Source organism: Lolium rigidum, chromosome 7, assembly GCF_022539505.1.
Source record: "Lolium rigidum isolate FL_2022 chromosome 7, APGP_CSIRO_Lrig_0.1, whole genome shotgun sequence".
In the NCBI taxonomy this organism is placed as follows: Eukaryota; Viridiplantae; Streptophyta; class Magnoliopsida; order Poales; family Poaceae; genus Lolium; species Lolium rigidum.
Genome location: NC_061514.1, coordinates 107,915,455 through 107,939,595, shown reverse-complemented (window position 1 = coordinate 107,939,595; position 24,141 = coordinate 107,915,455). Strand labels below are relative to the sequence as shown.

Sequence of the window (24,141 nt, the reverse complement as noted above, 5' to 3'; positions counted from 1 at the left end):
TGCTGCTCCTGCTATACAAGATTGACGCGTTGACCCATTGGCTACCGGAGACTGACTTGCCAAGTCGCATCGGAATAAACTTATGCCCTCTCCGTTTTTATTTACTTCGTGTTTTAGGTTTAGTCAAAGTTAAACTTCGTAATTGAAAACATCAACAAACATAATACCAAATATATGTAACATGACAATATAGTCATAACAATTTTAGTACTCTAGATTTCAAATTATAGATGCTAATATTTTTTTATAAATATTTAGTTAAACTTGATATAGAAACAACTTTCTGGTGCGGAGGAGTTCCTGGAGCGTAGCTGTTGCGTGGTGACGGTGTGCTTTTTAGGTGGTGGCTCCGGCGTGTCGCGGAGGTGGTCTAGGGGCGGCATTGTTACGTGTGGCACGGTCGTCAGGCAGAGGACCAGTTGGAGCTAGGGTTGGGTCGTCGGCTGCTTGGCATGGGCCAGATCTTGTCCTTGTTGCGTGCCGAGGAGTGACGCCGCACGCGAGCACATCTGCACCTGAGGCAACGAGGGAATTTCAGAAGAGAGAACGTAGGTGGCCATTGAAGTGAGAGGGATAAGGTTCTCGAAAGAGAAGAAACACAAATATTGGGAGGGTATTTGCAAAAAGAAGTCACCGGGGCACCAAACTAATGGACGCCGTCACGGAGGGACCGAAACGCTCCCACGGGGCAACTTTGTGATCCAAAATTCATGATTTGCAAGTTCATGCCCAAAATGCATATCCAAGTTAACTTCATAGAACAAATTGGTGCCTTTTCTAATATTTAGATAATTTAACACGTTTAGCAAACTTGGAATATAAACTAATTGTGAAAAGATGGAGTGTTGCATATGTGGAATTGCATATTCTAGCCAGTTTAAACAAAAGAGTGATCTTATGGAAGAGGGCTAGGCAATTATATTCAACACCTCCCCTCACGTTTAAGCCGGTGGGCTTTTTTTTAATCTCGCACGGGCCTTACACGTGTATCCTTGGATATGTTCTTAGGAAGGCCGCAAATATTTATTTTAAATATTGTGTTGGCTAAGATTTAAACCCAGGACCTTGTGGTCTGATACCATTTGAAACGTCTAGGAGGAACGGTCGTACCCTTTTGGGTAGCCGGATACGTGTTTACATACACTGGAAAAACCCCCGTGGTGGCGTGTACATGAGGGTTACGTATTGGAGTAGAGTACTACTCTATACCCAATACGTATAGATACAATATGTCTAATAACATCTTCTGTGCCCTTACTCCTCTTATGCACCCTTCCTCTGGCCGCAAACATTAGAGCATCTCTAGCATATCCTATAAAAGTGATCAAACTCTTAAAATAACCGAATTTTACAATTTTAATCGAAAAATAACCTCAATCAGATCCCTTAAAATCGTCTGCTACTTAAATATTTTTGCAGGACACACACTGGCGACTGTTGTATCTTAAGCTTCAGAGGCAAAACTAAGCAAAATTGTTAGCGGTTAGGAAATTTCACTTTTCACCAACACCTTCCGTGGGTAGACTCACCGGAGTCTGGCCAAATTTCGGCTAACCTCAACTTCATACGCACGGAGATGGAAATCAATCTACCGTGAGATGCTGAAATCAAACGGTGGCCGTCGAAATCGGTTGCCGCAAGTTTAACTCGGGTTGGATTCAGTCGGAGCGGGCAGCCTAGACCTCAACCTGGTCATGGACAAGGGCGGCAATGCGATTACCCGCAGGTCGGCGGCGAGGAGCCGGGGCAAGGGTGGGATAGAGCTTACCGGTGCGGCCAACGGGCTTAAGTGAGTAGGGCGAATGCATGGATCATGTGAGCAGCCGGAGGTAGGGGATGGTCTCGGGAAGAAGGGAGGAGAAGGAATAGGAAACTTTTTTTTAAGAAAATGTCTTTTTGGAGAGACTTATAGTCCGATTTTACGGGGTCTGTTCTAGCATAGCCTATTTGATACCGAAAAACCCGTTTACAGTAGTTTTATAGAAGTTTTAAGGTCTAATTTTGACAGGATCCGCTAGAGATGCTTTTACATGCTGTTAGCTGTCATTTTCGCCAAAAGCAGACAAGCATTTCTAGCACAGAGAAAAATAGCCAATTGCTGGTGCATCATAAAATCTGCTAATCTGCCTTGTGCGGCTGCTCTGCTCACACTACAGCTGGGCATGGGCAGCCCGGCCCGATCCGGCCCGAAAATCCCGGGCCGGGCCGGGTTGGGCTTGCATGTCGGGCCAGGTTCGGGCCTCATTTCGGAGCCCGAACGTCGGGCCGGGCCGGGCTCGGGCTTGCAAAAAACAGGATTTACGCCTAGTTCGGGCCGGGCTTGTTGGGCCGAGCCAGGTTTTTCTCTGTTCGGGCCGAGGTCGGGCCTGATTTCTAAGCCCGAAGGTCGGCTCGTGCCGGGCTCGGGCCTGAGAATTTAGGTCCGGGCTTTTTCGGGTCTGGCCCAAAACCCGGCCCGGCCCGAAGAATGCCCAGGTGTAGCTCACACACACCACACGCAGATTGCTACCTGGTCATTCTCGCCAAAAGCAGACCCCCATTTATAGTGGTCCACGATGGTTGAACCATAGGAGAAATCGACAGGCACCTAGCTCCGTCAGTGGGTTCAGTAGTGGCACGATCATAGGCAAATTGTGTGCACGGGAACCATAGAGACGGCAGTGGCCAATTCTCGAGTCTCGACGAACCACTAGTTCAGATTTCGTGGCCGGCATAGAACGTGCATGAAGTCGAGAGATGTCCAAGCCTAGCCACGCACTCATACCAAGATTCGCGCATGAAGCACCACGCCGAAACGAACGAATTGATTGGTTGATTGATCTATTGGCCATCACAACAAGATATGTGGGCCAGTTTTTTACTTCCGAACAAATTGTGTGGATCGGCCAGCCTGCCACTCGCTTCGACTATAACCAGGACCATGAGGATGGTCTAGTAGGTATCGTCAATTCAGGCATTTAGCTAGGAACAGACGCCTAGACCAGAACAGAAGAGGAACGTATATATACGTACTGAGAGAGTGAGAATATACACCCACGGCTCCACCAAAAATGTCTATGGCGTCCGTCCATTGATCGGAGCGGTGACAACGAGGCATTTTCTTGTGTCGCAGAAGAAGCAAAGCCAAGAATGTCGTGCGATGAGCTGTCCGGTTGCGCGTCGACTTTTCCAAAAACCGGCGCAGTTGCAGCAACAACTCGCAAACCACGGCACCTTTGATCTGAAAATTCATTCTCTCTCTAGATTTTGTTTTGCAGATCATCCACCGGTGCACAACTAAGTTTCGTTCGTCTCTATAATGTGTGAAGCATCGACTTATGTTTACGGATATGTCTACACAATTGATATAGCGAGGGATTTTTTTCTAACATGGATGGCAGCGTAATCTACAGATTGATCTTTCCTTCGCTATGGATGTGCTTTTATCTTTTCCTTTATGTAATCACATCAAGACTTCTTCTATTTTTCTGGAACTTCTGGTTATGGGTGACTGTGTGCATCTCATGCAGAGACCACATGTAATGCTTAATTTTTTTAAATAATAAACTTCTATTATAAAAAATAGGACAAACATGAGAGGACGAAATTGTCGAGGAAGCCAGGCGCAGATCCTGCGAACATGTGCAGACCATGGCACGGGCCAATTGATTCAAACATGGTGGTGATCCAGTGCTTGATCAGGTCAAAATCAAGACATGGTTAGTAATAATACAGCATAATACTTATTTTCTCTAATTCATATTAATATTTTCTAATAAAAATATATCTAAAACTAAAATTTGTCTAGATAATTCATATGTTGGTGATAACTAATATGAATTGGAGGAAGTATATCATTTGGTAGATTCCTTGTGATACATAGAACAATCCATTCTCTCCAAGTGGTGGCCGCCACCACGAAGGCTTTAGAAAAATGACCATTTACTTATCGGATTGCCTTTGCTAATGTTTGATTATGTAGCTGCAACCATACCATGCCTGATTTGGCATCTTTGCATTACATCAACTCTAATAAGGAAAAATAATGTGCATCATTCTGATGCAGGGGTCAGAGGCTTAAACTTATTTTTTGAAGAAAAACAAGCAATTCTTGAGTATTAGATACCCGATGGTTACCATGTTTGATCTTTTGATCAATTAGTATTTCAGTGGAAAAATTAGGGGTTCTCATGATCCAATTCTTGAGTTTGTTCTTTTTCTTTCGAAATGGGGATGCCCGGTCTCAAAGTTCGACTTATGACTAATTTATTTCATTGCTAAAGTTTATTTATCACATAGGACAACTTAAGGATCGCATAATGTTAAAACATGTCTCAACGATCCAAAAAAAGAGATGGCAACATGAAGTGGAGTTTGTTAGCATGCTACCGTGTGGTTAAACTACTAGCCACGCTAGTTGTATAAATCTCCTGCAATCGTTCCATGCGATATGTGATGGATTTCTTGGGATTGTTTGTTTTTCTATGTGTTGTATGGTTCTTAGAATGGATTTTATGAAAAAAAATCTAAAGATTCTTGAGGCTTGCTCCGGTACAACCCGGCCCCTCTCCCTCAAACCCGCCAAGATTCTTTTGCACTGCTTGAAAGGGCTATTTTGTCTTTCGTCGGGTCCGGTGAAATACTTTGCACTTCTAATTCAATGTAAATTAAGCGAGATTGGCATTACAAAATTTATAATTATGGTATATTGTTATTCTTCCGACACTTATATGTTGAAAATCGACTAGCAAGAGTTCAATTTCGGGAGCACTGAAAACGACAGTCCTTATGTCGTTTGCAACGTAAATTTCCGTGCAAATTAATCAGTTCATGGTCTTCCATTTCAGTTTTAGCAGACTGGGTATACTTACCTACGTAGGCGTACATCAGTACGTGGGACAGGACTGATTTAACAACGTAGCAAATCTCGAGTCCTTCAGCCACCATTTGATCGTGAGCCGAAGACTATCTATGTTCAATCCGAATTATCCCCTCTAACATGTCATCAGGAATATTTTTATTACAATTGCCACCAATAATGGTGCAAATCAACTCTCAAAATATAGAATGTACTAGTTCTTCAAACAACTACTTGACGCGGACCAGATATATAAAAAAACGTTTGTGTCTTCACCGATTTTTGGTCAACCAAATTAATCTAGGACTCGCAAATTGAACTAGCGGCAGGAATGAGTTGGGCAGTATAATTCTCAATAACTCACGTTACACGGGTTGCTTCGCATATGGGACTTGGGCTGCTAGTCGTCTAGCACTTTCTTCCAGTGGTTGAAGCCAGAGACAGTGAGGAGAGGCGTCGTGGCCATCTCCGTCAATAGGCTCATGGTGGTTCTTCCAGATCTTTTTCTGGTGGAGCGTTGTTGTGGATGTGAGTTGAAGGTTCTTGTTCTTCATCTTCTTGTCAGCCCTTGTGAAGATGGTGAAAGGGAGACGAGGGACAGAGCTTTGTGTCCAGGTGTATATGGAAGTCGGACGGAGCTTATCTTCGCGCCATTGTTTCTTCAGGTTGAAGGGCGGCCATCCTCTTTCCTCCCGGCTAGTGAGCCAGATGGGAGGCAGCAACTCTCTCCTCGCGAGTTCTTTGGAGCAGCCATGGAGGCAACGTCGTACCGAGAGGCCTCGTCCCCGGTGCCGACGGTGCTATGCTCGTGCTGGAAGGGTCTTGTACCTGATTGCGTTTTCTGCCAGGATGTTGAGGTCCTCCTTGCATAAGTTAGGAACCAAGTTGTATGTTCCTGACTTCTTTGGATGTGGATGCAAAATGTACTATCTTTGTGTTAGCTGCGAAGGTGATACGAGGACCTTGTCGTCGGACACGGCTACAACCACCGCCATTGGGACCCGCTTATCGGTGTAATAGAAGCGGATTGCCCATCTTCGCCCGCCTCCACACCCTCTTTATTCAGCTTGGCCTGTGTGAATTTCGATACTGTTGAGCTGCATATACAACGAGAAGCGAGTATTGCACTTTAATAAACTATACTTCTAGTAACGTGGCATTACATAGCTCATCAGGGGTGCACAAGTGTAAAATTGTACCAATTTTTTTCTGAAAATGCCAGTTGGCTGATTTCGTAGCAAATTCGTTCAATTTTCACACCAAAGCGGAAGCAGGAGGAAATTGCATATTCCACCAGGTCCCGCTCATAGCATTGCACATATCACCAGGTTCATGGAAATTTTGCACATTCCACCAGGTCTTGCTCTAATGAGTTGCAAGGTTCTTCGATTCTTGTGAAATGTTTTAACTTAAATTTTGCAAGGTTCAAATAAATAGCCTCCATATAGCCTGAGCTAAAAATAATAATTCTCAAACAAACATAACAATTTGTTTGAAGGCTAAAGTTGGGAGTTTGCTGGACTTGATAATAGCTAGTTTGTCTGAATGTGTCCACTTTGAACTTTGCTAAATGTGTCCACCGATTTTTTTTTTTTTTTTGCCAATGAAGTTAAACTCAGGAATTAGCCTTTCAGCAACTCATTATAGCAAGACCTGGTAGAATATGCAAAAATTCGGTGGATGTGGTGGTTTGTGCAACACAGTGTACAGGAGGTGGTGGAATGTGCAATTTCCTGCGGAAGCAGTCAATGAAATTCTCGAACTGACAAAAAAAAGTTTGCTCACAACGATTCGCACATACAATGGGCCTCCACTGAGTCGAGCCCACCACTAACCTGCAGCAGATAAAAGCCCATCATCTCACGCTAAGCGCGGGAAACCCAAATCCTCCATTCCAATTCCCCAATTTCCTCCACAGCTCCGTCTTCTCCTCCCCAAACCCCAAACCCTAGAACACTTCTTCTTCGGCTCCCTCGCGGGGCTTGGCCGCCATGAGCGCTCCCATGGAGATCTCCTTCGACCCCTTCCCTCCTCCTCCTCCTCCTCCTCCTCCCACTCCCGCTCCCACTCCCGCCGTGCCGCCCTTCCCCGCCAGCCCGCCGCTGGACCCCGCAGTCGACGCCACCGCCGCCGCAGTCCCCTCCTCGCCGCAGCCGACGACGGTGGTCGTGGCCGCGCCCACCCCGCCCGACGACAAGGTCCTCGTATCAGGTGGGTGCCGCGACGCACGAGTTTCCGGCCTCTCCCTAACGCCGATTCGGTTTCGCTGGGGTTGATTTTTTTTTTTTTGTCTTCTGCGCTCGCAGTTGAGGTGCTGCTGCACGCCGCGAGCACGGCCCGCGCGGAGGAGGTTCGGGCAGCAGTTGAGAGGTCCGTGCTCGTTCCTGTTTCGCTTTTGTTCCGAGCTTGTTTTGCTGTTGTTTGACAGCGGGGCCTGTTATTAGATATAGCTGGGCACTAGAAACGTGGATTTATTTGGTGGAACTCGGTCATACACGGATTCGCCAGTTGGGTCAGCTGGATTTGCTTTAGGTGGAAATAACAGAAATGTTGGTTAAGTTTCATGAGCAGCAAATTGGAGCAATGTATAGCTTGTGGATTTAGTTTAGCAGCCAGCTAATTAGAAGTTTCTAAAAGGCATCGCAGTGTACGATTAGATTTCAAGAGAAAAATACCACTCCCTCTGCCCCGAAAAGGATGCGACATCCTTTTTGCGAATATGCGACATCCTTTTTTGGGACGGAGGGAGTAGTTAAAATAGAAAGTTCTAATCAGATGGGATTCTGGTATGTAACATGGATATAAGCTGGCCATTCAGAAAATTATTGTGTTCATCATTGGCTTATTGAAAGTCTGAAGAAGGCTGTAAAGGAGTTCCAAAAAAAACCTACCATTCGTCAATTGTTAGTGTTATGATCCGAAATTATTGCTAGATCTGAGGTCATGGAATTCACATAGCTTCCTGTAGAGATCTCTGAGTTTAGGCTCATAGCATATGTATTAATCTGCACAATTATATCCTCTCATGAGCTATTACTGTTTGTTATTGGTCGCACTTAATATTTTCTAGCTGCTTTCTTAACCAGGATGTTAGAAACTCGAAGTTTGAGCTATGTTGATGGTCCTGTCTCGATTCCTGCTGACAATCATTTTCTTCTAAAACATGTTAAAAGGATCCAAATATGTGATACTGGTATGATGATTCACCTGGGCTCAAAGTGTGCTATATTGACCTCTGTTATTTATGCATCTCTTCCTGAATGCCTGCCTTTGATGTAGATGAGTGGATTGAGAACCACAAAGTTCTGCTGTTTTGGCAAGTTAAGCCTGTTGTTCATGTGTTCCAGGTATGCATATATTTTGTACTGCCTACTTCAGTCTTTGCTGTCTAAGTCACTTCCGGTTATTTTGAAAACCAAGATTGTCTTTTAGTGTGTTTACATGTTATTGTTTGTTATCTTGATCCTTTGATGAATTGTGTGCTGGAGTTGTTTCATCCTCGTTTTCTTCACATCATAAGATTTTGTTCTAATGCTGCTGCTGTACTGGTGTCCACTTGAAATTTCACACTTGGTCTCTCTTGAAAAGAATATTGGCCTCTTCCCAACAGATATATTGCTTGATGTTGCGAAGATGCATTGTTTTTGTTCAAGTTTATTGTACACCTCAAGGGCCAAGCTAATTTGTCTATGTTTTAGTTAAGTGAAGATGGTCCAGGGGAAGAACCAAGTGAAGATGATACACTCTCGAGCTTCAATGAGTGGGCTCTACCTGCCAAAGAATTTGATGGATTGTGGGAAAGGTTCGGTTTGCGATCATCAGTACAGTCTGTATGTTTTGGTTATGTTTCTGACCCTGCAACTGCTTGCAGCTTACTATATGAAGTCGGTCTCAAGCAGAGGTTGCTGAGATATGCCGCTAGTGCTTTGCTATTTACTGAAAGAGGTGTAGACCCATGCCTTGTTTCATGGAACCGGTAAGCACCTTTCACATCGTTAAGCATTTGGTGTCTTGGCATATCATCAGGAGTATATTCTTTTGGTTGAAATTTTCCACAGTAAAGATCATACTGGCATAGAAGATAGAAGCCCCCGGGTCCTTTACTTTTGTGCAGTTGGGGTTGCACTTAGCTTCTGAAACCTATAAATGACATGCATGTAGTGCTTAATGAAACTGTAACTAGACAGTAGACTACTGCCTCCTTCCTCTTGTTTGAATCTATCAGTGGGTGTTGTTTGGGAGAAACTACTTATATTAATGCCCTGCCAATGTGCAGCTTCCATCTCTATAATTTATCATCTGAAATATATAAATTATTTCTTATGTCTGTGACATCAAATTGCAGGATTGTACTTTTGCATGGCCCACCTGGAACAGGAAAGACTTCATTGTGTAAAGCATTAGCTCAGAAACTTTCTATTCGCTTCAAGTCAAGGTTTGTGCTGTATGATATTCATTACTAATGCTTTGAAAACTAATATTGTGGTATTAATTACTGACACTTCTCACTAGGTATTCTATGTGTCAATTAGTTGAAGTCAACGCCCATTCGTTGTTCAGCAAGTGGTTTTCTGAAAGTGGAAAATTGGTATGCCTTTTTTGTGCTCATATTGATAATGTTACCGTGTAATATGTTCACATGCTGAAATCATACCAGCATTTTATGGTATTTGCCGTTTGATTTGCTTGTGCACCATTTTACATGATCTTGAAATTTAGCCATCCTATGATACCTCTGCTAGTTTTGTGACTTACATATTAACTGAGTAATTGTTGGTCAAATCCTTGTCTTAACCAATTAAAATACCTACTACATTTTGCAATGGAAAGCTTAGAGACTTTGGCCCACTAAAATCATCCACTGGATATGCATTTTCATTTGTCTTACAACATACATGCTATGCCTTGTCCCTTTTAGGTAGCGAAGCTTTTCCAGAAGATCCAGGAGATGGTGGAGGAAGAAAGCAACCTGGTATTCGTATTAATTGGTATGTTCATGACAAAACTGGTGAAATGGCTCGATGATACATCTCTATAATCTGCTAGCTCAGTCCACCCCTTGTTCATCTTATCTATGCATAATTAAAGAGTACTTGTCATTTCAATATGTTTTTTTTACTTTAGAAAAGGCCTCATCACTGATGAAATAATGAGCCCTGTTGAGCTACATGCCTACATGACATCGGTGTATAAATAATATAGCATGTTATTTTCCCTTTTTTGTGAACATAGAGAATAGAGATCAGAAACTGGTCTTTAATCAAGATCATCACAGTTTGGTTTCCTTGGCATTGCTCCCCGGCTGCAGGCCAGCAAAACACACCGTAGTGCTCACATAAATTGCTGACTGAACCTCGGGATTATATATTTTTGATTTGCAGCATGCTGTATATTTGAACCTTAATCTCACATTTGACATTTATGCATTTTAATACGTTATTGCAGATGAAGTTGAAAGCCTTGCTGCTGCCAGACAAGCTGCCATATCTGGCTCTGAACCTTCAGACTCCATTAGGGTAAAATTTTCATCAATTTTCTTTGCTATAATTAGCATTTATCAGGCGGTTTTACACTGTCTTCTTTCATTGTGTAACCTTCAGGTGGTAAATGCGTTGCTAACTCAAATGGACAAACTGAAGGCTTGGCCAAATGTTATCATTTTGACAACATCAAATATCACGACAGCTATAGGTACTGATTCTACCTTTCGAGCTTTTCCTTTTTCTTTTTTCCTGAAGCTAGTCAATGATTTAATAACCCGATGGCCTACGCTGTCATTTCTGTATGGTATATGCAAAGTTTCTACATTTTTTTCTTGCATGATTACCTGTGTTTTTAGAATAGTGGTGCTGTAAATGATCAATGTCTGGACAAACTTCGACGTTTTGGTGTGTTTAGTTGGTTAAGTGAATTACAGTAGTCAGGAGGGAGAGCAATTGAACAATGAACATGTTTAACAAGATAGTATTTACTACTTTTTTTTGTATCAACTAGTTCTACATGATGGCATATAACTGTTAAGACAATCTTGGCCAGCAACAAAGAGAAATCAACTATGCTTGAGTAGTCACTTGTGATATCTGTTTGGCCAACAGAAATGCATAATGGTGGACATTCATTCTCTTATGTCTGTTTTTGATATTCTTTGCAGACACGTATTGATTCTTAAAATCAATAAATGCTAACTATCGTCTAGTTTGCAGATATTGCATTTGTTGACAGGGCAGACATCAAGGCATATGTTGGACCCCCGACTCTTCAAGCACGCTATGAGATTTTGAGGTCATGCATACAGGAACTCTTCCGAGTAGGGATTCTTGCATCCCCTCAGGTATTTGATCTTTTCGCCAACTTGGTTCTTGTGATGCTTTATCTTTTGTTATGGTACATTGTTACAGAGGCTGCTTAGGACTGCTGTGTGCATGAGGCAGTGGGTCTGAGCAAACCTCTTCAGATTTCGGCCTTCTAGAAATCTTTGAATCTTAGAGGGATTTTTCATCTGCAATTGTAGGGTGGTGATTTGCCTTCTATTCTGAGTTATTCAACCCTTAAGGAGAAGTTGCACTGTCCCGAGGCTGCAGAACCTCATACACTTCATCTCTCCGAATTACTGCATCAAGGTGCAGAACAGTGCGAGGTAAATAATGGAGTTTAGAGTTGCCTGAGATTTCTTTTACAGTTTATAATTGAACCATTAAGCTATCTGCTGCAACTCATATCAACAGGTTTACAATGGTGATTATTTTTCCATTCTTCCACAGGGATTAAGTGGAAGATCATTGAGAAAGCTTCCTTTCCTGGCACATGCTTCTGTCCCCAACCCTTCGTGCTGTGATGCCACGTCGTTCATGCACACGCTAGTACAGACTGCACGGAGAGAGCTACTGGAATCACGCGGTTGATTCTACGCTGATTGTTTGGAGGAGCGAATGGCTAACAGTTCGATTCAAGTACTGTGTCCCTGATCTGATGCATAGTTTGAACTAATTCGAAGTCTGATGTTCTGAAATACAAGCCAGTCCATTCAATCTCTCGTTTTGGAACACTTGGTAGTCCAGTATAGGGGTGGTTGTTGTTCCATTACTTCCTGTCTCGTGTAAATTGTTGCCGTAGGATGTACTACACCTTGAGGGATGCGACTTTGTTATGTAATGAAGTCAATGGCTTAATGCCATACTTCGGGATGACTTGATCAGATTTGTTTCCGGTACTAGTCGGAACTTTAGATGAATATTTACGTAGCCTTGTCATCCTGATACCACGCTCCACGTGAAGCTTTTGCAAACATTTCCCTCCTTCGGACCGAAATGAGTAAACAACATAGAAAATGCACATCCTACCTGTGAAAGACTGAGCATCTCTCTTTGAAGGAATATTTTGCCTTTATGAGACATAAGTGTGACACCTCTCATGTTGGCACTAAAATGCGTGTATGATTTGAAAGAAAAAGAAACCATCTTATAATTTCGAATGGAGGATGTAACAATCGATGCAATTTTGCCATGTAGAATGTACCTCTTGTTCACTCCTCTCGCCCCACCTTTTTATATTTATAATAAAATTACAAACTGGTACTCAACCAATGCTAAATAGAATGCACCTATACGTGGTGTTAAGGGTGAGCTTATTGAAGAATGAAGATGCTAGGAAAGCAGGATGCTCTGAGCAAGAAACTAATACACATTTTTTGTACAGCTTCTCAACTTTCAACTCTTCACTATGGCAACGCTGTGAGCAGATTTCTACCAAATCGTCCAGGTTCCTTCGAGAAGTGAGAAGCCAACGTTTCTGATTTTCATCACAAGACAAAGAAAAGGTTGGCTTCTCTATCTGCGCTATCAATCTACCGACATTTCCAACCACTGGAACAGATTGACTCGTCATTAACCAACAATTGTACCCATCAATTCCAGCCTCAGACTATAAACTGCAATTCACCGTGCAACTTCTTAAGGACTAAACAGTTTCCATAAAGCTATGGTAGTGAATGTACATAAGGGAAAAAACAACCATGACATTGTCTGATAAAATGTGCATGGCACAGAGACCATCATTCATGTTACAACCCCGGCTTTCACCTCTGGGCTCCACTTGTAGGGTCATACGTTGCAGGATAGGGATTAGGGAGCTGGTGGTGCCTGTCCCGTGTTAGCAGCTCCACTGCTTGCCTGAACCGGCGGAGCAGGATACCCCGTGCTAGCAGCCGCACCGTACACGTTTGTGCCATCAGTAGCCGCGCCACTGGTTGTTGGATGCTGAGGTGTGGCGTACGTGCCGGGATAACCAGGCTGTGCATACCCTGCAACTGGATAGCCAGAATAGCCCGCATATGCATTAGCATGCATCTGGTAAGCATTGGCGTCATAAGCGGTTGGGTAAGCATATCCTCCGGCTTGCGGGGTTCCTTGCTGATATGCTCCAGCTTGTGGGGCTCCTTGCTGATATGCTCCAGCTTGTGGGGTTCCTTGCTGATATGCTTGTGGGGTTCCTTGCTGATATGCCCCATGCTGGTATGCCATAGCTTGGGGGTTTCCTTGCTGATATCCTGCAGCTTGGGGATTTCCTTGCTGATACGCCGCCGTTTGGTGGGTTCCTTGCTGATATGCGGCTGCTTGAGGAGTCCCTTGCTGATAGGCTGCTGCTTGAGGAGTCCCTTGCTGATAGGCTGCTGCTTGAGGAGTCCCTTGCTGATATGCAGCTGCTTGAGGAGTCCCTTGCTGATATGCGGAGGGGTGACTGGCATATGCATTTGCATACGGATTTGTGGCTGCTGACGCCGCTGCAGCTTGTGCAGTCCCAGGCTGTGGAGCTGTCACATGTGCTCCTGCTTTGTGGAAAATCAGATGTAATTAAAGTATTGAAGTGCCACTAAACTCGAGAGGAGCAAAGTATGCATACATATGCATCTCAATATGTGGATGCCGAGAAATGTACAAGCTAATGATAAACACCAGTAAAAGCATATCAAGTAGAATTATGTTGCAATCTCGCATGCCATGCGCTTAATGAATTCATGAGTGTAACTTCTCATGGCATTAGCCCTTTAGCGCTAGTGTTGTGAAATATGCAGGTAAGATAACTGCAAAGTATATTTGGCCTATCTTAGTAGTTCCTCGAACAAGTCTAACAAGGCACCTAACTTAATCACACGAGCTAGTAGAAGCAAGTTCACCAATTTGTTGCGCTACATCAAACAATTTCTATGGTGCGCAAGTTTCATAATAACTCATAAACTCATCTACTTTGACACAAGTAACACAGAAGAAAGAACCAGAAAACACATGTACCTAGGCATGATAATAGCAATCTGCATCCTCTGCAGGAAATCAGAAAACTAGTGATGGGAGGAAAAGCATAGGTACAAATAACTAAGACACAAAAAAAACTAATGGGATCTACTATGTACATAATGGCTCAACTACTTCGACATAAGTAATTAAAAAAACGTACAAAACACATGTACCTAGACATGCCAATACCAATCTGCCATTTCTGTTGGAAACAACAAAGTTGGTGATGGGCAAGGGGTAGCAATGATCCAAATGCAGAGGAACAAATAGGCACAAGAATGCAGCATAGTCCATGATGAGTTGAGACTCTCCATGAAAACATAGCAGCCCGGTTCAATCTATGCCATAGACATTAAGGGAATGAGGAGAAATCAAATACCATGTGCTCGGTTTGTAGCATTTGCCACATCAGCTCGTAACTTGTCAGCCTCTGTAGTCATGGTTATCAAGTTAATTTCCATTGTCCGCATCTGCTCGACTTGCTTGATGTTTGTATTTTTTTCATACTCAAACGCAGATCTTAACACGAGTAGAAAAAAAATCATATTATTAAAGCCATATTGAATACCAAAGCTCAGGTTGGCACAGAAAATGTTAAAAAAGAGACACTACCACAAACCTTAGATTGTGATGCTCTTTCCGTAGCCCATCTAGCTCCGCAACCAATTCAGGAAGGTTACTATTGTCAACAGGGAAGTTCTGTATCTCTTTAGTCAGTATCTCTATCTCAGAAGTAAACCTCTGCCTCTCAGAAACAAGCCGCTTTGCCTCCATATGCACTTGCTGAAGTTCTTTCTTCACTGCATCACCAGCCTGTATGTCTGCCTCCATTAATCTGATTCTCTCCACCAAATCTCTTATGTGCATATCAGTCTCTACCTGGACATCACCTAGGTGGCTGCGAATCATTTGCATTTCTTTCTCAGTGTCAACAATATCCTGTCTCAAAACCACATGGCTTGATGCCAATCGCTGATTCTCTCTGATAAGCTTTTCTGCCTCTCCGGTCAGCGCGGCAAGCTTGTTCTCCAGAATCTCCAAAATGGTGGCAGGAGAAGGCTCTAAAGGTTGGCGGGCAGAGAGGCTGGCTGTAGAGAATGCACCATGGCGCATTAGGCCTGGAGTTTGGGAGATCCGTCCATCTGAGTGTCCGCGATGAGCCATTATCCTAAAATAGGAAGTAGTGTCAAAACAAGGGGGCCGAGTTCTTGAACTTCTTCAGCATTCGGCACAGGCAGGATAACAATTAAACATACATATTGCAACATGCAAAGACAAGTACCCACAATTTTGTACTGGACAACATTTAAATGCATCATGAAAATTGACATAGCACCTCACCAATTATTGCAGACCCAATTAGCAGTTTCAAGGTAGGTTAACGCAAATTTAAAATGCCAGCTACTTCTTTTGCCTAGTCAATAATTTGTTCCAATAAAGATCACTTTTGAAGGGAAGGAATGAAGCTTGCATCTAAGCCAGCAGAACCAACAAGGGAGTTTGTGTTAGTGGACTAAGTGCAGTCGCACCGATACAAATACACGTAACAATATCGGGCCGATATCGTTTCTTTTAATTTAAAAAGTAGTGTTAGTAGCAACAGCAGATTGCCTTTTGATTATGTTGTTTTGCTTTTGTCCTAATCTTAGTGAAGTTACTGAAGTACCTTCAAACTATTTACTATTCAAAACCCATGTAGCAATTCTCTTGTTTTAGTCTTGTATGTATTGAACAATTCAGCAATCTGAATAAATAAACACAAAAGAAGGCATTCCAATTTTAAGCTCCAGCAACCACAACATAAAAGCAGGAGCCTGGGAGGGAGCACCGGAGCAGCCATTAGGGGGATCTGCAGGTCACAGGAGAGAGAGGGTCACAGGGAGGAAGAGGAGATGTATATTGCTGCCTTCCTGGAGCCACCGCCTTGCTCAGGATATAGGTCGAGGGAGGAGAGGTAACATATGACCTGGGCTCTTCCTGAGCTGGGTAAGTGTCCATCAGGTATCAGAGAGGCATCCAAATCGCGCATGAATTAAAATCATTTACTTTTACTGCTATGTTCTCAGATGCTCCGCCGTACATATAGTATCAGATATAGATACGCTAGTCCCTATAAGTACAGGTGCTGCATGTAGATACGAGGGTGGCTTCCAGCATTACCCAGGGTCGAGTGCACACACCAAAACATTCCTCCAACACCTACAAGCTTGAGCTCCTAGCATGCAGACATCAAAAGTTCAAAACTAAAACTACATATCAAGAACCCAGCTTAGGGGCAATGCCGAAGGACAAGTCAACTAACTCAATAACCAAATATGAAATATGTTTAGCTAAACCTTTTTGACTGAAATATTGAGCTAAACCTCGCCAGCTGCAAGACACTACATGCATTCCACCCCAGTGATCTCAACCAAGATATGGCACTCATGAAAATACAAGCATTATGGAGTGGATCATAAGAACAATGTCTTCAAGAAGGATGATCCCTCCCTGAAGAAAAGAAGCAAAACCCAAACAAAGGCACACAAAAATAATTCACAGAGCGCAGCAAAGACAAACAAACAGAGAAAGCACAGATACTCTCACCCAAACACGATGCAGCTTCCAAGCAGTTTAACCAGAGACATAGATAGGTGAATGGACGTGCGCAAATGTGTGGGCTGCTACTAGGAGTTTAGAACAACTGCCATATCAAATCCACAACTCTGCTGGAACGTAAACACTCCTAGAAGTCTACAACGATCCAAGCAAGCTGCATTAGGGTTTACGAACAAAGCGGGAATAGATTACTTGCATCAAAATTCAGTGGCCACGGATCATATACAACATGTACATGAATATTATTGACAGATAAACCACATCCTCAAACATGGATTCATCTCCAACCTCTAAAACAGACCATAATATTTGACAAATAAGTTCACATCTCACAGTCAATTTCACAGTCACGCATAAGGTATTATGCCATACCCTTTGGCGTCTCTAATATACCTCCATACCAAAACCTAGGGTTTATAACAGAAATCATGCAATGGAACGTACAAGGAGGAAAGCAAGAAAATTGGGAAGGGGGTGAACACATACCCGGCAGCGGAGGAGGCAGAGGCCAGCAGAGAGGGCAGCGACGGGGACGGGGCGGCGCCGAGTCGGAGTGGGTGGGGGTGCTGGGTGGCGTCGGACCTCCACACGGGAGGAGTTCCTCCGCCTTCGATGCAGCGCGGGTTCGGAGGAAGGAGGACAGCACCGGATGCCTCTTCTCCCCTGCTCCTGCACTTGCGAAGAGAGGAACCGGCGGGCGGCAGCACAGGACTCGAGCCGGGAAGGGGATACAGGATTTGTTTCACTTCCGAGCCAGCCGTGACCGTGAGGGCTTCTGCTTCTTCTGCCAATCTTTGGCTTTGTTTTTTGGGAAAATTAGTTCTGTACCATTAAAAGATCCACACTTTAGAAAAATACCACACTGAAAATTTTATCTTTAAAAAACTACCACTGAAATCTAGCTCTGTTCTTGCCTTCTGCCACTACCGTGAACTGGACGTTAACAGGAGCTAAAAGCAAATGGAGCAAAGGTTAAGCACACATTCCAACAGCCTTTAGGACTCATTTTCACGCCCTCTACAGCAGCACTTCATTTGCTTCTCAAACAACATGACAGTACTAGCATAAATTTAACAGCATAAAAGCAATTTCCAGAAGAATATAACAACAGGGAGGTAGAATATCATCCAGCCAAAACGTTGAGCATACAACCCCGCAAAAAAAAACGTTGAGCATATAAAGAGATTCGGAGGAATTAACCTTCTGGTAGTTGAGAATCGTCCATGCTCAGTTTCACGATTCCTTGTCTCAATAGTGCAAAATCCCAAAAAACTAGGGTTCCGACACTTCACAGAGCACGGCAAGGAGAGGGACGGAGAGGGAAAAAGGATGAAGAGGGTCAGTACCATGGAGGAGGGCACGGAGGAGGGGAAGCCGCCGCCGGGAGGCGCGCCGCCGGCAGATGGCCGCGGGAGGGTCGCGCCGCCGAGTCGCGCCGCCGGTATTCCCTTCTTCGTTCGGTCTAGGCTAGCTGTGTGCGTGCGTTGTGTTTAGTCCTTGTCTCAAGTGCACATAAGTGCTTCCAGTTTTCAAAATATTTAAAATTTGTATATCTGTGTTTCAAAAAAATTATCACAATTATTTCATGATTACATACACATGTCCGAAGTTTCGGTGGAAATTGCATTTTATTTTGAGCTATAAGAAAAAAAAAATTGACTACGTATAAAGGTAGATATTTGTTAGAAATTTATCTTTTTATATAGCTCAAAATACAACATATTTTTCTTTAAAATTCCTACAGTACCTTTGAAATATTTATATATATGTGAGTATTTAATTTTTTTTAAATTCAAAAAATATGTTTTTAAAAATCAAAGTACTGGTGCTCATCTGCTAAAGACACTTTTCGATGTCTCAAATGGCTAAGCTAAACCAATTTTCGTGGCAGAAGGCAATAACGGAACTAAATTTCACTGGTATTTTTCTAAAGTGTGGATCTTTTAATGGTACAGAACTAATTTTCCCCTTTTTTTGTAATCTTACCAAGCGTTTACTCAAAAGTTCCATACTGCTCTGCTCTCTGGTAGTACTAAATTTTTTTCGAGACTTTATCGTTGGTTGATTTATTTTCTTTAGACATGGCAAGTCACATCCACAGAGCTTAAATTTTCAGTGCTACTTTATTTACTTGTAGACAAAAAAAAATAATGACGCGAATACTACTAGCCCCAGGGTTGTCTGGCATCCATCGATTGAACCGGGCATGAAGAATTGGATTGGAATACCATTATCCGGTTGCCATCTTGACTTTAAAGTACATCAATTGGAAAAGAGGCCATAAAAGGTGTAAAATTCAGTCCTAAGCACTCCGAATTTCGATTTGATATACAGAGTACATAGATATAAGTAAACCTCTTGCATACGAGGGGAAAAAGGGCTGAGAATTAGGCAATTCTAAGCTGAGGTAGTAATTTATTTCTGTATACTAGAAACCGACACTTCCAGAATCCAGACCAAAATCCTTACAGGGCAAAATAAAGCACGACCTTGCATAACCATGCAAAATCTCAGATGATAATTCAGAATAACAGATCCAGGTTCATGCAGTGACGATAACCATGAACCAGAACTGACAATAAACTTTCCATGTATGTCAGATTCACCCTGCAATGCAAGGCGTTTACCCTGCTACAAAGTATCGTGACAAGAATAATCCTGGTGGGTTCCTCAATTATTTTGAAACAGAATAGATGATCTAATGCTGTACGGAAAAATAACGCTCGGGAGTTGGGTGGGACTTGTAAACCAGCCCCCCAAAAGAATAGATTCTTCAGGCCTGCATCAGGTATCTAAGCCAGATTAGCAATAACTGCATCAGTAACTTCCTGGGTCGTGCTGTCGCCGCCCAGATCCTTCGTTCTGTATCGGCCTTCCTCAACGACACGCTTCACTGCAGTTTCCAGACGGTCTGCAAACGATGGGAACTGCAAATGCCTCAGCATCATGGCAGACGATAGAAGCAGGGCGACAGGGTTTGCTCTCTGCTGCTCGACAAGATTGTCATTTCCCACATTTCCTGCAGAAGCACCTTGCTCGAAGATGGCATGGTCCTGGCCCACATTGCCTGCAACGTGATGCAGCATACATAGATCAAAGACCTCAAACTTGAGTTTGCTTAAAAAATACATACATGTGGTTCTAACATCTCAAGAAAAGGGACATCATCAAATGTCAGTCATTATTCCAAAAGAAAACGAGCATTAAACATATGAAAAGCCTAAAACATAATACTATAGCACCAAATACGCTAATCAGCGACCAGAAAATAATCGTGAATTCCAGGAAGAAAAAAGTATTGGCATGTTAATTGTATGTATGAAGAACTGGCCACATAAACAAATACAAACTAAATTCTTACCTCCAGGCATAACACCTGTTCCTCCAACAAGACCTGCAGCTGTGTTGGCAACCAAGTTACCATAAAGATTGGGCGTAACCTACCAAAACAATCAAAAGATGCAAGTTAGGAAACCTGCAGGTAACCCCAAGGAATGGCATACTTGAAAGAAACATTTGGGAATACCAGGATGATTAGATGCATACCATAACATCAAATTGCTCAGGCTTTGAAACAAGTTGCATACAGCAATTGTCAACAATGATTTCATTGTACTCAATACTAGGATATTTTGCGGCAATCTCACGGCAGGACTCCAAGAACAAGCCATCAGCAAGCTTCATGATGTTTGCTTTATGCACTGCTGTGACTTTCTTTCGGTTGTTAAGGTAAGCATACTCAAAAGCATATTTGGCAATCCTCTCAGAGCAAAACTTCGTGATCACCTAAAAACTCGAATCAGTGGCAGTAACAAGGAAAAAAAATCGAGAGGACAAACTGAAAAGGAATGCGCATGCTGAGCAATTATATTTTCACTTATAGTTTCTTGAATAAACTCACACAGAAAGTCAAGACAGACAAGACGTTGCTCATAGGCTTACAAGACAACAAAATGCAAGAAATAAGCACATGTACAATGAATAGTTTGAATATAGACAACACATTTTCAACATATCTAGATCTATTTGATAATTAACGGAAACCACACTAACCCCGTGATATTCATGTATTTTTCACATCATATGCTCAAGTAAATCTATAGGTGAATAGATAATAACCTAACCCCATCGACTTATTTGTAGCCAGCAGAGCATATTGGCTAGAGTGTTTGGTACTTATTATACCATCATGAATGAATTAAATTTAACAAGAAGCTTTGGATCTGTGTCAACCACAAATGCATGATATCAGAACAATATTCTAATTTCTGAATAAACTAGAAAGTTACTCAAACTCATAGTGGTAATATCAAAGCATTTACCAGGCGACGACGCATTTCTATTAACACGCTACTCTTAAGTTCTCAATAAATGAGGAAATTGCTGAAGCCCATAGTTAGTACTACCACAGTGTTTACCTGGCAAACACTGACCAATTAATTCAACTATTTATTAGAAACCTCCTAAGTTACATCCCAAGGTTTGATAATCGAAGCACATGCGAAACATTGAACCGTTCTTTTCGCTAGTGAAAGGGCATCATCTCATCCATAATGGGGGCAGCAAATTTTGATTCAACATTTCACAGGTCTACCTAGATGCACAGCCAATTGTACCCCCAATTCCCAGTTTCAACCTTGTGAGGCATGAATGCGATTAAATAAACTACCAAGCAATTTTGAAAAGCATCTTATCATGTTAACAAATTCAGATAGCTCATATTTTACATACATCGGGCTAACAACCTTCCGGCATCACTTTGTCAAGGATAAATCATGTGATCTACTCGAATAGTGACAACTCTCTCCTCTCAACCATGAACTAGAAGTGATCTGCAAAATCTAATGATCGTATACAATGTACTGGCAATAGCGATCAGGAATTTGGTCACGAGTCATAAGGTCACCGAGAATCACATCAGCCATCAATCACTGCACTGGTGAAGGACTGGGGTTGATCCTCTAAACAACAGACAGACAGAGGGAGAGAGGGAGAGGCGCGATTAGGCATACCTTGAGGCTCTCTACGACCCCGGGTACGACCTCGTGCTCGAGTCCCGAGTACTCGCCCTCGGTGTTCTCCCTGATGACGACGATGTCGACGTTCCTGTGCCTGGTGGGCAGGCCCGGGACGTTGGCGCAGTTGACGAGCGAGGCGTAGAGGTCGAGCTCCTTGCGGAGCTGCATGTTGAGGGAGGAGACCCCGCCGCCGACGGGGGTGGCGAGGCCGCCCTTGAGGCAGACCTTGTTGCGGCGGATGGAGTCGATGACGGCGGGCGGCACGGCGGGCATGTTGCCGTGCACGTCGTAGGACTCGAAGTAGAGCGGCGCGTGCATGGCCTCCATGACCTGCTGCACGGCGCCGGTGACGAGGGGACCGATGCCGTCGCCCGGGATGAGCGTGACGGGGCGCGGGGTGCCGTCGCCCGGGCGGGGCATGTAGGTCACCGTGCGGCGCGCGCCGCCGCCGTGGCCGGGGGGAGGGGGCGGGGAGGAGAGGAGGCGGCGGAGGAGCGGGGCGGATCGCCGCGCCATGGGGCCCGAGATGGCTGGGGTTGCGGTTGCGGCGGCTGCGGCGGCGGGCCGATGCGGAATTGCGATCCGGGAGGCGGAGGCGGGCGTCCGGGAAGAAAGGAAGGAAGGAAGGAGGGATCCCAACACCGACCGAAAGAGGGAAGGAGACCGGGAGGAAGAAAGGGACGGTGGAGATGGGTGGATACTTGTTGTTTTACGATTTAGTCCCTAGAAATGTCGCGTCTTCGCTAGCTACAAAAGCTTCTTTCGCAAGAATAAGATGCGCCTCTCAGCCTCTGGCAAACGGGCCATCAAGGAGGGAGGTTTCCATTTTCCAAGCTCCGGATTTTTTTTTCGGTTGAAATGGTCGATGCTCCTAATACAGAATTGTCGAGTTGGTTTTTGTTGAACAGAAAATTGTATAATACTAGACTTGATTTTGAACTTGACACTTGAAAATAAGGGATCCCATAAAGGTGACCATCACATAAGCTAAGCTTTTCGTTTCGAGAAATATCCTCATATTTATATTGAACAATCAAGAAGCGAAGTACAACCCAGCTTTTACATTTGATTTTAAAGAGAGGAACATTCTTCCTATAAATGTTCTAATACTACCCGGCCAACCAGCCTATCTGAGAGGGGCAAACAATCTGGCTCGTTGATTCTACCGTGCACAGTAAATATTTGGTCCCGCTTTCCACTGCAGCCGTTGGATGTAGTAGTTTTCTTTCACCTGTAGTTTCCCTGAATTGGTCCGTGACGGCTGGGACCAGACCCATGCGGGACCGCCAGACAGAGGCAGCGACAGCAGATCGCTTGGGTCACCTTTCTTGGCCATTCTTTTCCCACGCGCGTGAGGCGCGGTGAAACCCTAGATCGGTCAAACACTCCCCGGCCCAATCGGCTGCCTCGCTCTCCTCCCAATCCCGCCTCCTTGCTCCGCTGCCCAATCCCCGCCTCTCTCTCCTCCTCCAATCACCACCTCCTCCTCCATCGAGTTGGACAAAGCTGAGTGCAGCGGAGCAAGCAACGGGAGCCGCCGCTATTGAGGTGTTGGAGGAGGTGGCCGTGCGGGAGGGTCGGGGCCTAGCGGTGAGGAGGTGGCCGCCGGGCGAATCGGGGCAGGAGCAGCGGGATCTGGGGCAGGACGGGCGACGGCGTTGTGGTGACGTCTACCTCAAGAATCGGGGCAGGAGGGGCGGGATCTGGGGCAAGACAGGCGGGATCTCGATGGAGGGGGTCCTCGGCGATGCGTAAGCTGCTGGCGGCGAGGAGGAAGACGCTCTGCGACATCACCAACCTGAGGCGGCCGCTGGCGGCTGAGGAGGGGTCGAGTTGAGGCAGCAGCATGGGGCTAAGGTTCGTCTAGGTTCGCTTCTCCTTTCTCTCAGCTCTCACTCTCGTTTCTCTCCCGTATCTGCAGACAATAGGTGGCCCTAGGTCGGCTCTTGGGCGTTGAGGAGCAGGAGCGAGCAACTACGGGACGGCTGCGGTGGCGGCGCCGGGTGAAGGTGTTGCTCGGGAGCATTGCCGGCCAAGAGGACGAGCTGCAGCCTCCCCTTTCTCTCTCCCTACTTCTTGTATTTTAGTTCGTTTGCTGCCAATTTAGATCGACCTAGTCATCGTTTTTTTCTCATATGATTGGATTTCTGTGCTTGGTGGAGCAGGTAGAACACAAATAGGCACACACGGGAGAAGGTGCTCATGGGACTCGTTGCCGATGTCAAGGTCAGAATCTCCTGAATCTCCTTCTCCACTGCCCGAGATGTTTGTCGCTGCGAGAGATTCGTCCATTTTCTTTAGGGTCAACGATGCGTTGGCGTGGACGCCGTCATTCCCACGGGCACATTCAAGCAGCGATGGTGATCTTGCCAATTCAATCTGCTCGCGAGGCTAATCC

At 44.3% G+C, this 24,141-nt stretch overlaps 3 protein-coding genes across 5 annotated transcripts; 1 reads left to right on the top strand and 2 right to left on the bottom strand.

Annotated features, from left to right (window-relative positions):
* The first annotated feature begins 6,840 nt into the window (after positions 1–6,840).
* On the top strand, positions 6,841–11,739 carry LOC124671819 (pachytene checkpoint protein 2 homolog). The gene is made up of 14 exons (XM_047208145.1): positions 6,841–7,048; positions 7,144–7,207; positions 7,924–8,030; positions 8,117–8,184; positions 8,536–8,639; positions 8,709–8,813; positions 9,183–9,272; positions 9,350–9,425; positions 9,756–9,825; positions 10,283–10,353; positions 10,438–10,528; positions 11,041–11,168; positions 11,349–11,474; positions 11,599–11,739. Exons 1-14 carry the CDS (start codon positions 6,841–6,843, stop codon positions 11,737–11,739), a joined length of 1,449 nt encoding a protein of 482 aa, XP_047064101.1.
* Positions 11,740–12,786: 1,047 nt separating this feature from the next.
* LOC124673723 (protein FLX-like 1) lies at positions 12,787–18,146 on the bottom strand. Of its 2 annotated transcripts, none has more exons than XM_047209763.1 (5): positions 18,072–18,146; positions 17,212–17,547; positions 14,747–15,295; positions 14,507–14,646; positions 12,787–13,661 (listed from the first exon to the last, which is right to left on the bottom strand). In XM_047209763.1, the coding sequence occupies exons 3-5, from the start codon at positions 15,289–15,291 to the stop codon at positions 12,958–12,960; spliced, it is 1,389 nt and encodes a 462-aa protein (XP_047065719.1). In that variant the 5' UTR covers positions 15,292–15,295; positions 17,212–17,547; positions 18,072–18,146; the 3' UTR covers positions 12,787–12,957. The 2 variants fall into 2 exon arrangements, with proteins under 2 accessions (XP_047065719.1, XP_047065720.1); XM_047209764.1 differs by lacking the exon at positions 18,072–18,146 and adding an exon at positions 17,926–18,041.
* A 1,057-nt stretch (positions 18,147–19,203) lies between these two features.
* LOC124675069 (isocitrate dehydrogenase [NAD] regulatory subunit 3, mitochondrial-like) lies at positions 19,204–22,259 on the bottom strand. Of its 2 annotated transcripts, none has more exons than XM_047211129.1 (4): positions 21,738–22,259; positions 20,272–20,511; positions 20,087–20,165; positions 19,204–19,792 (listed from the first exon to the last, which is right to left on the bottom strand). In XM_047211129.1, the coding sequence occupies exons 1-4, from the start codon at positions 22,257–22,259 to the stop codon at positions 19,518–19,520; spliced, it is 1,116 nt and encodes a 371-aa protein (XP_047067085.1). In that variant the 3' UTR covers positions 19,204–19,517. The 2 variants fall into 2 exon arrangements, with proteins under 2 accessions (XP_047067085.1, XP_047067087.1); XM_047211131.1 differs by having other exon boundaries at positions 20,272–20,499.
* Between the last annotated feature and the right edge of the window lie 1,882 nt (positions 22,260–24,141).

Excerpts from the sequence above, each read along its gene's own strand:
- LOC124673723 (XM_047209763.1), bottom strand. The coding sequence starts at position 15,291 with ATGGCTCATCGCGGACACTCAGATGGACGGATCTCCCAAACTCCAGGC. Across the intron at positions 14,647-14,746 it reads AAAGAGCATCACAATCTAAG|ATCTGCGTTTGAGTATGAAA; the intron begins GTTTGTGGTAGT and ends ACTCGTGTTAAG. Across the intron at positions 13,662-14,506 it reads TGCTACAAACCGAGCACATG|GAGCACATGTGACAGCTCCA; the intron begins GTATTTGATTTC and ends TCCACAAAGCAG.
- LOC124671819 (XM_047208145.1), top strand. The coding sequence starts at position 6,841 with ATGGAGATCTCCTTCGACCCCTTCCCTCCTCCTCCTCCTCCTCCTCCT. Across the intron at positions 7,208-7,923 it reads GTTCGGGCAGCAGTTGAGAG|GATGTTAGAAACTCGAAGTT; the intron begins GTCCGTGCTCGT and ends TTTCTTAACCAG. Across the intron at positions 9,826-10,282 it reads CCTGGTATTCGTATTAATTG|ATGAAGTTGAAAGCCTTGCT; the intron begins GTATGTTCATGA and ends ACGTTATTGCAG.
- LOC124675069 (XM_047211129.1), bottom strand. The coding sequence starts at position 22,259 with ATGGCGCGGCGATCCGCCCCGCTCCTCCGCCGCCTCCTCTCCTCCCCG. Across the intron at positions 20,512-21,737 it reads GGGTCGTAGAGAGCCTCAAG|GTGATCACGAAGTTTTGCTC; the intron begins GTATGCCTAATC and ends TCGAGTTTTTAG. Across the intron at positions 19,793-20,086 it reads AACAGGTGTTATGCCTGGAG|GCAATGTGGGCCAGGACCAT; the intron begins GTAAGAATTTAG and ends ATCACGTTGCAG.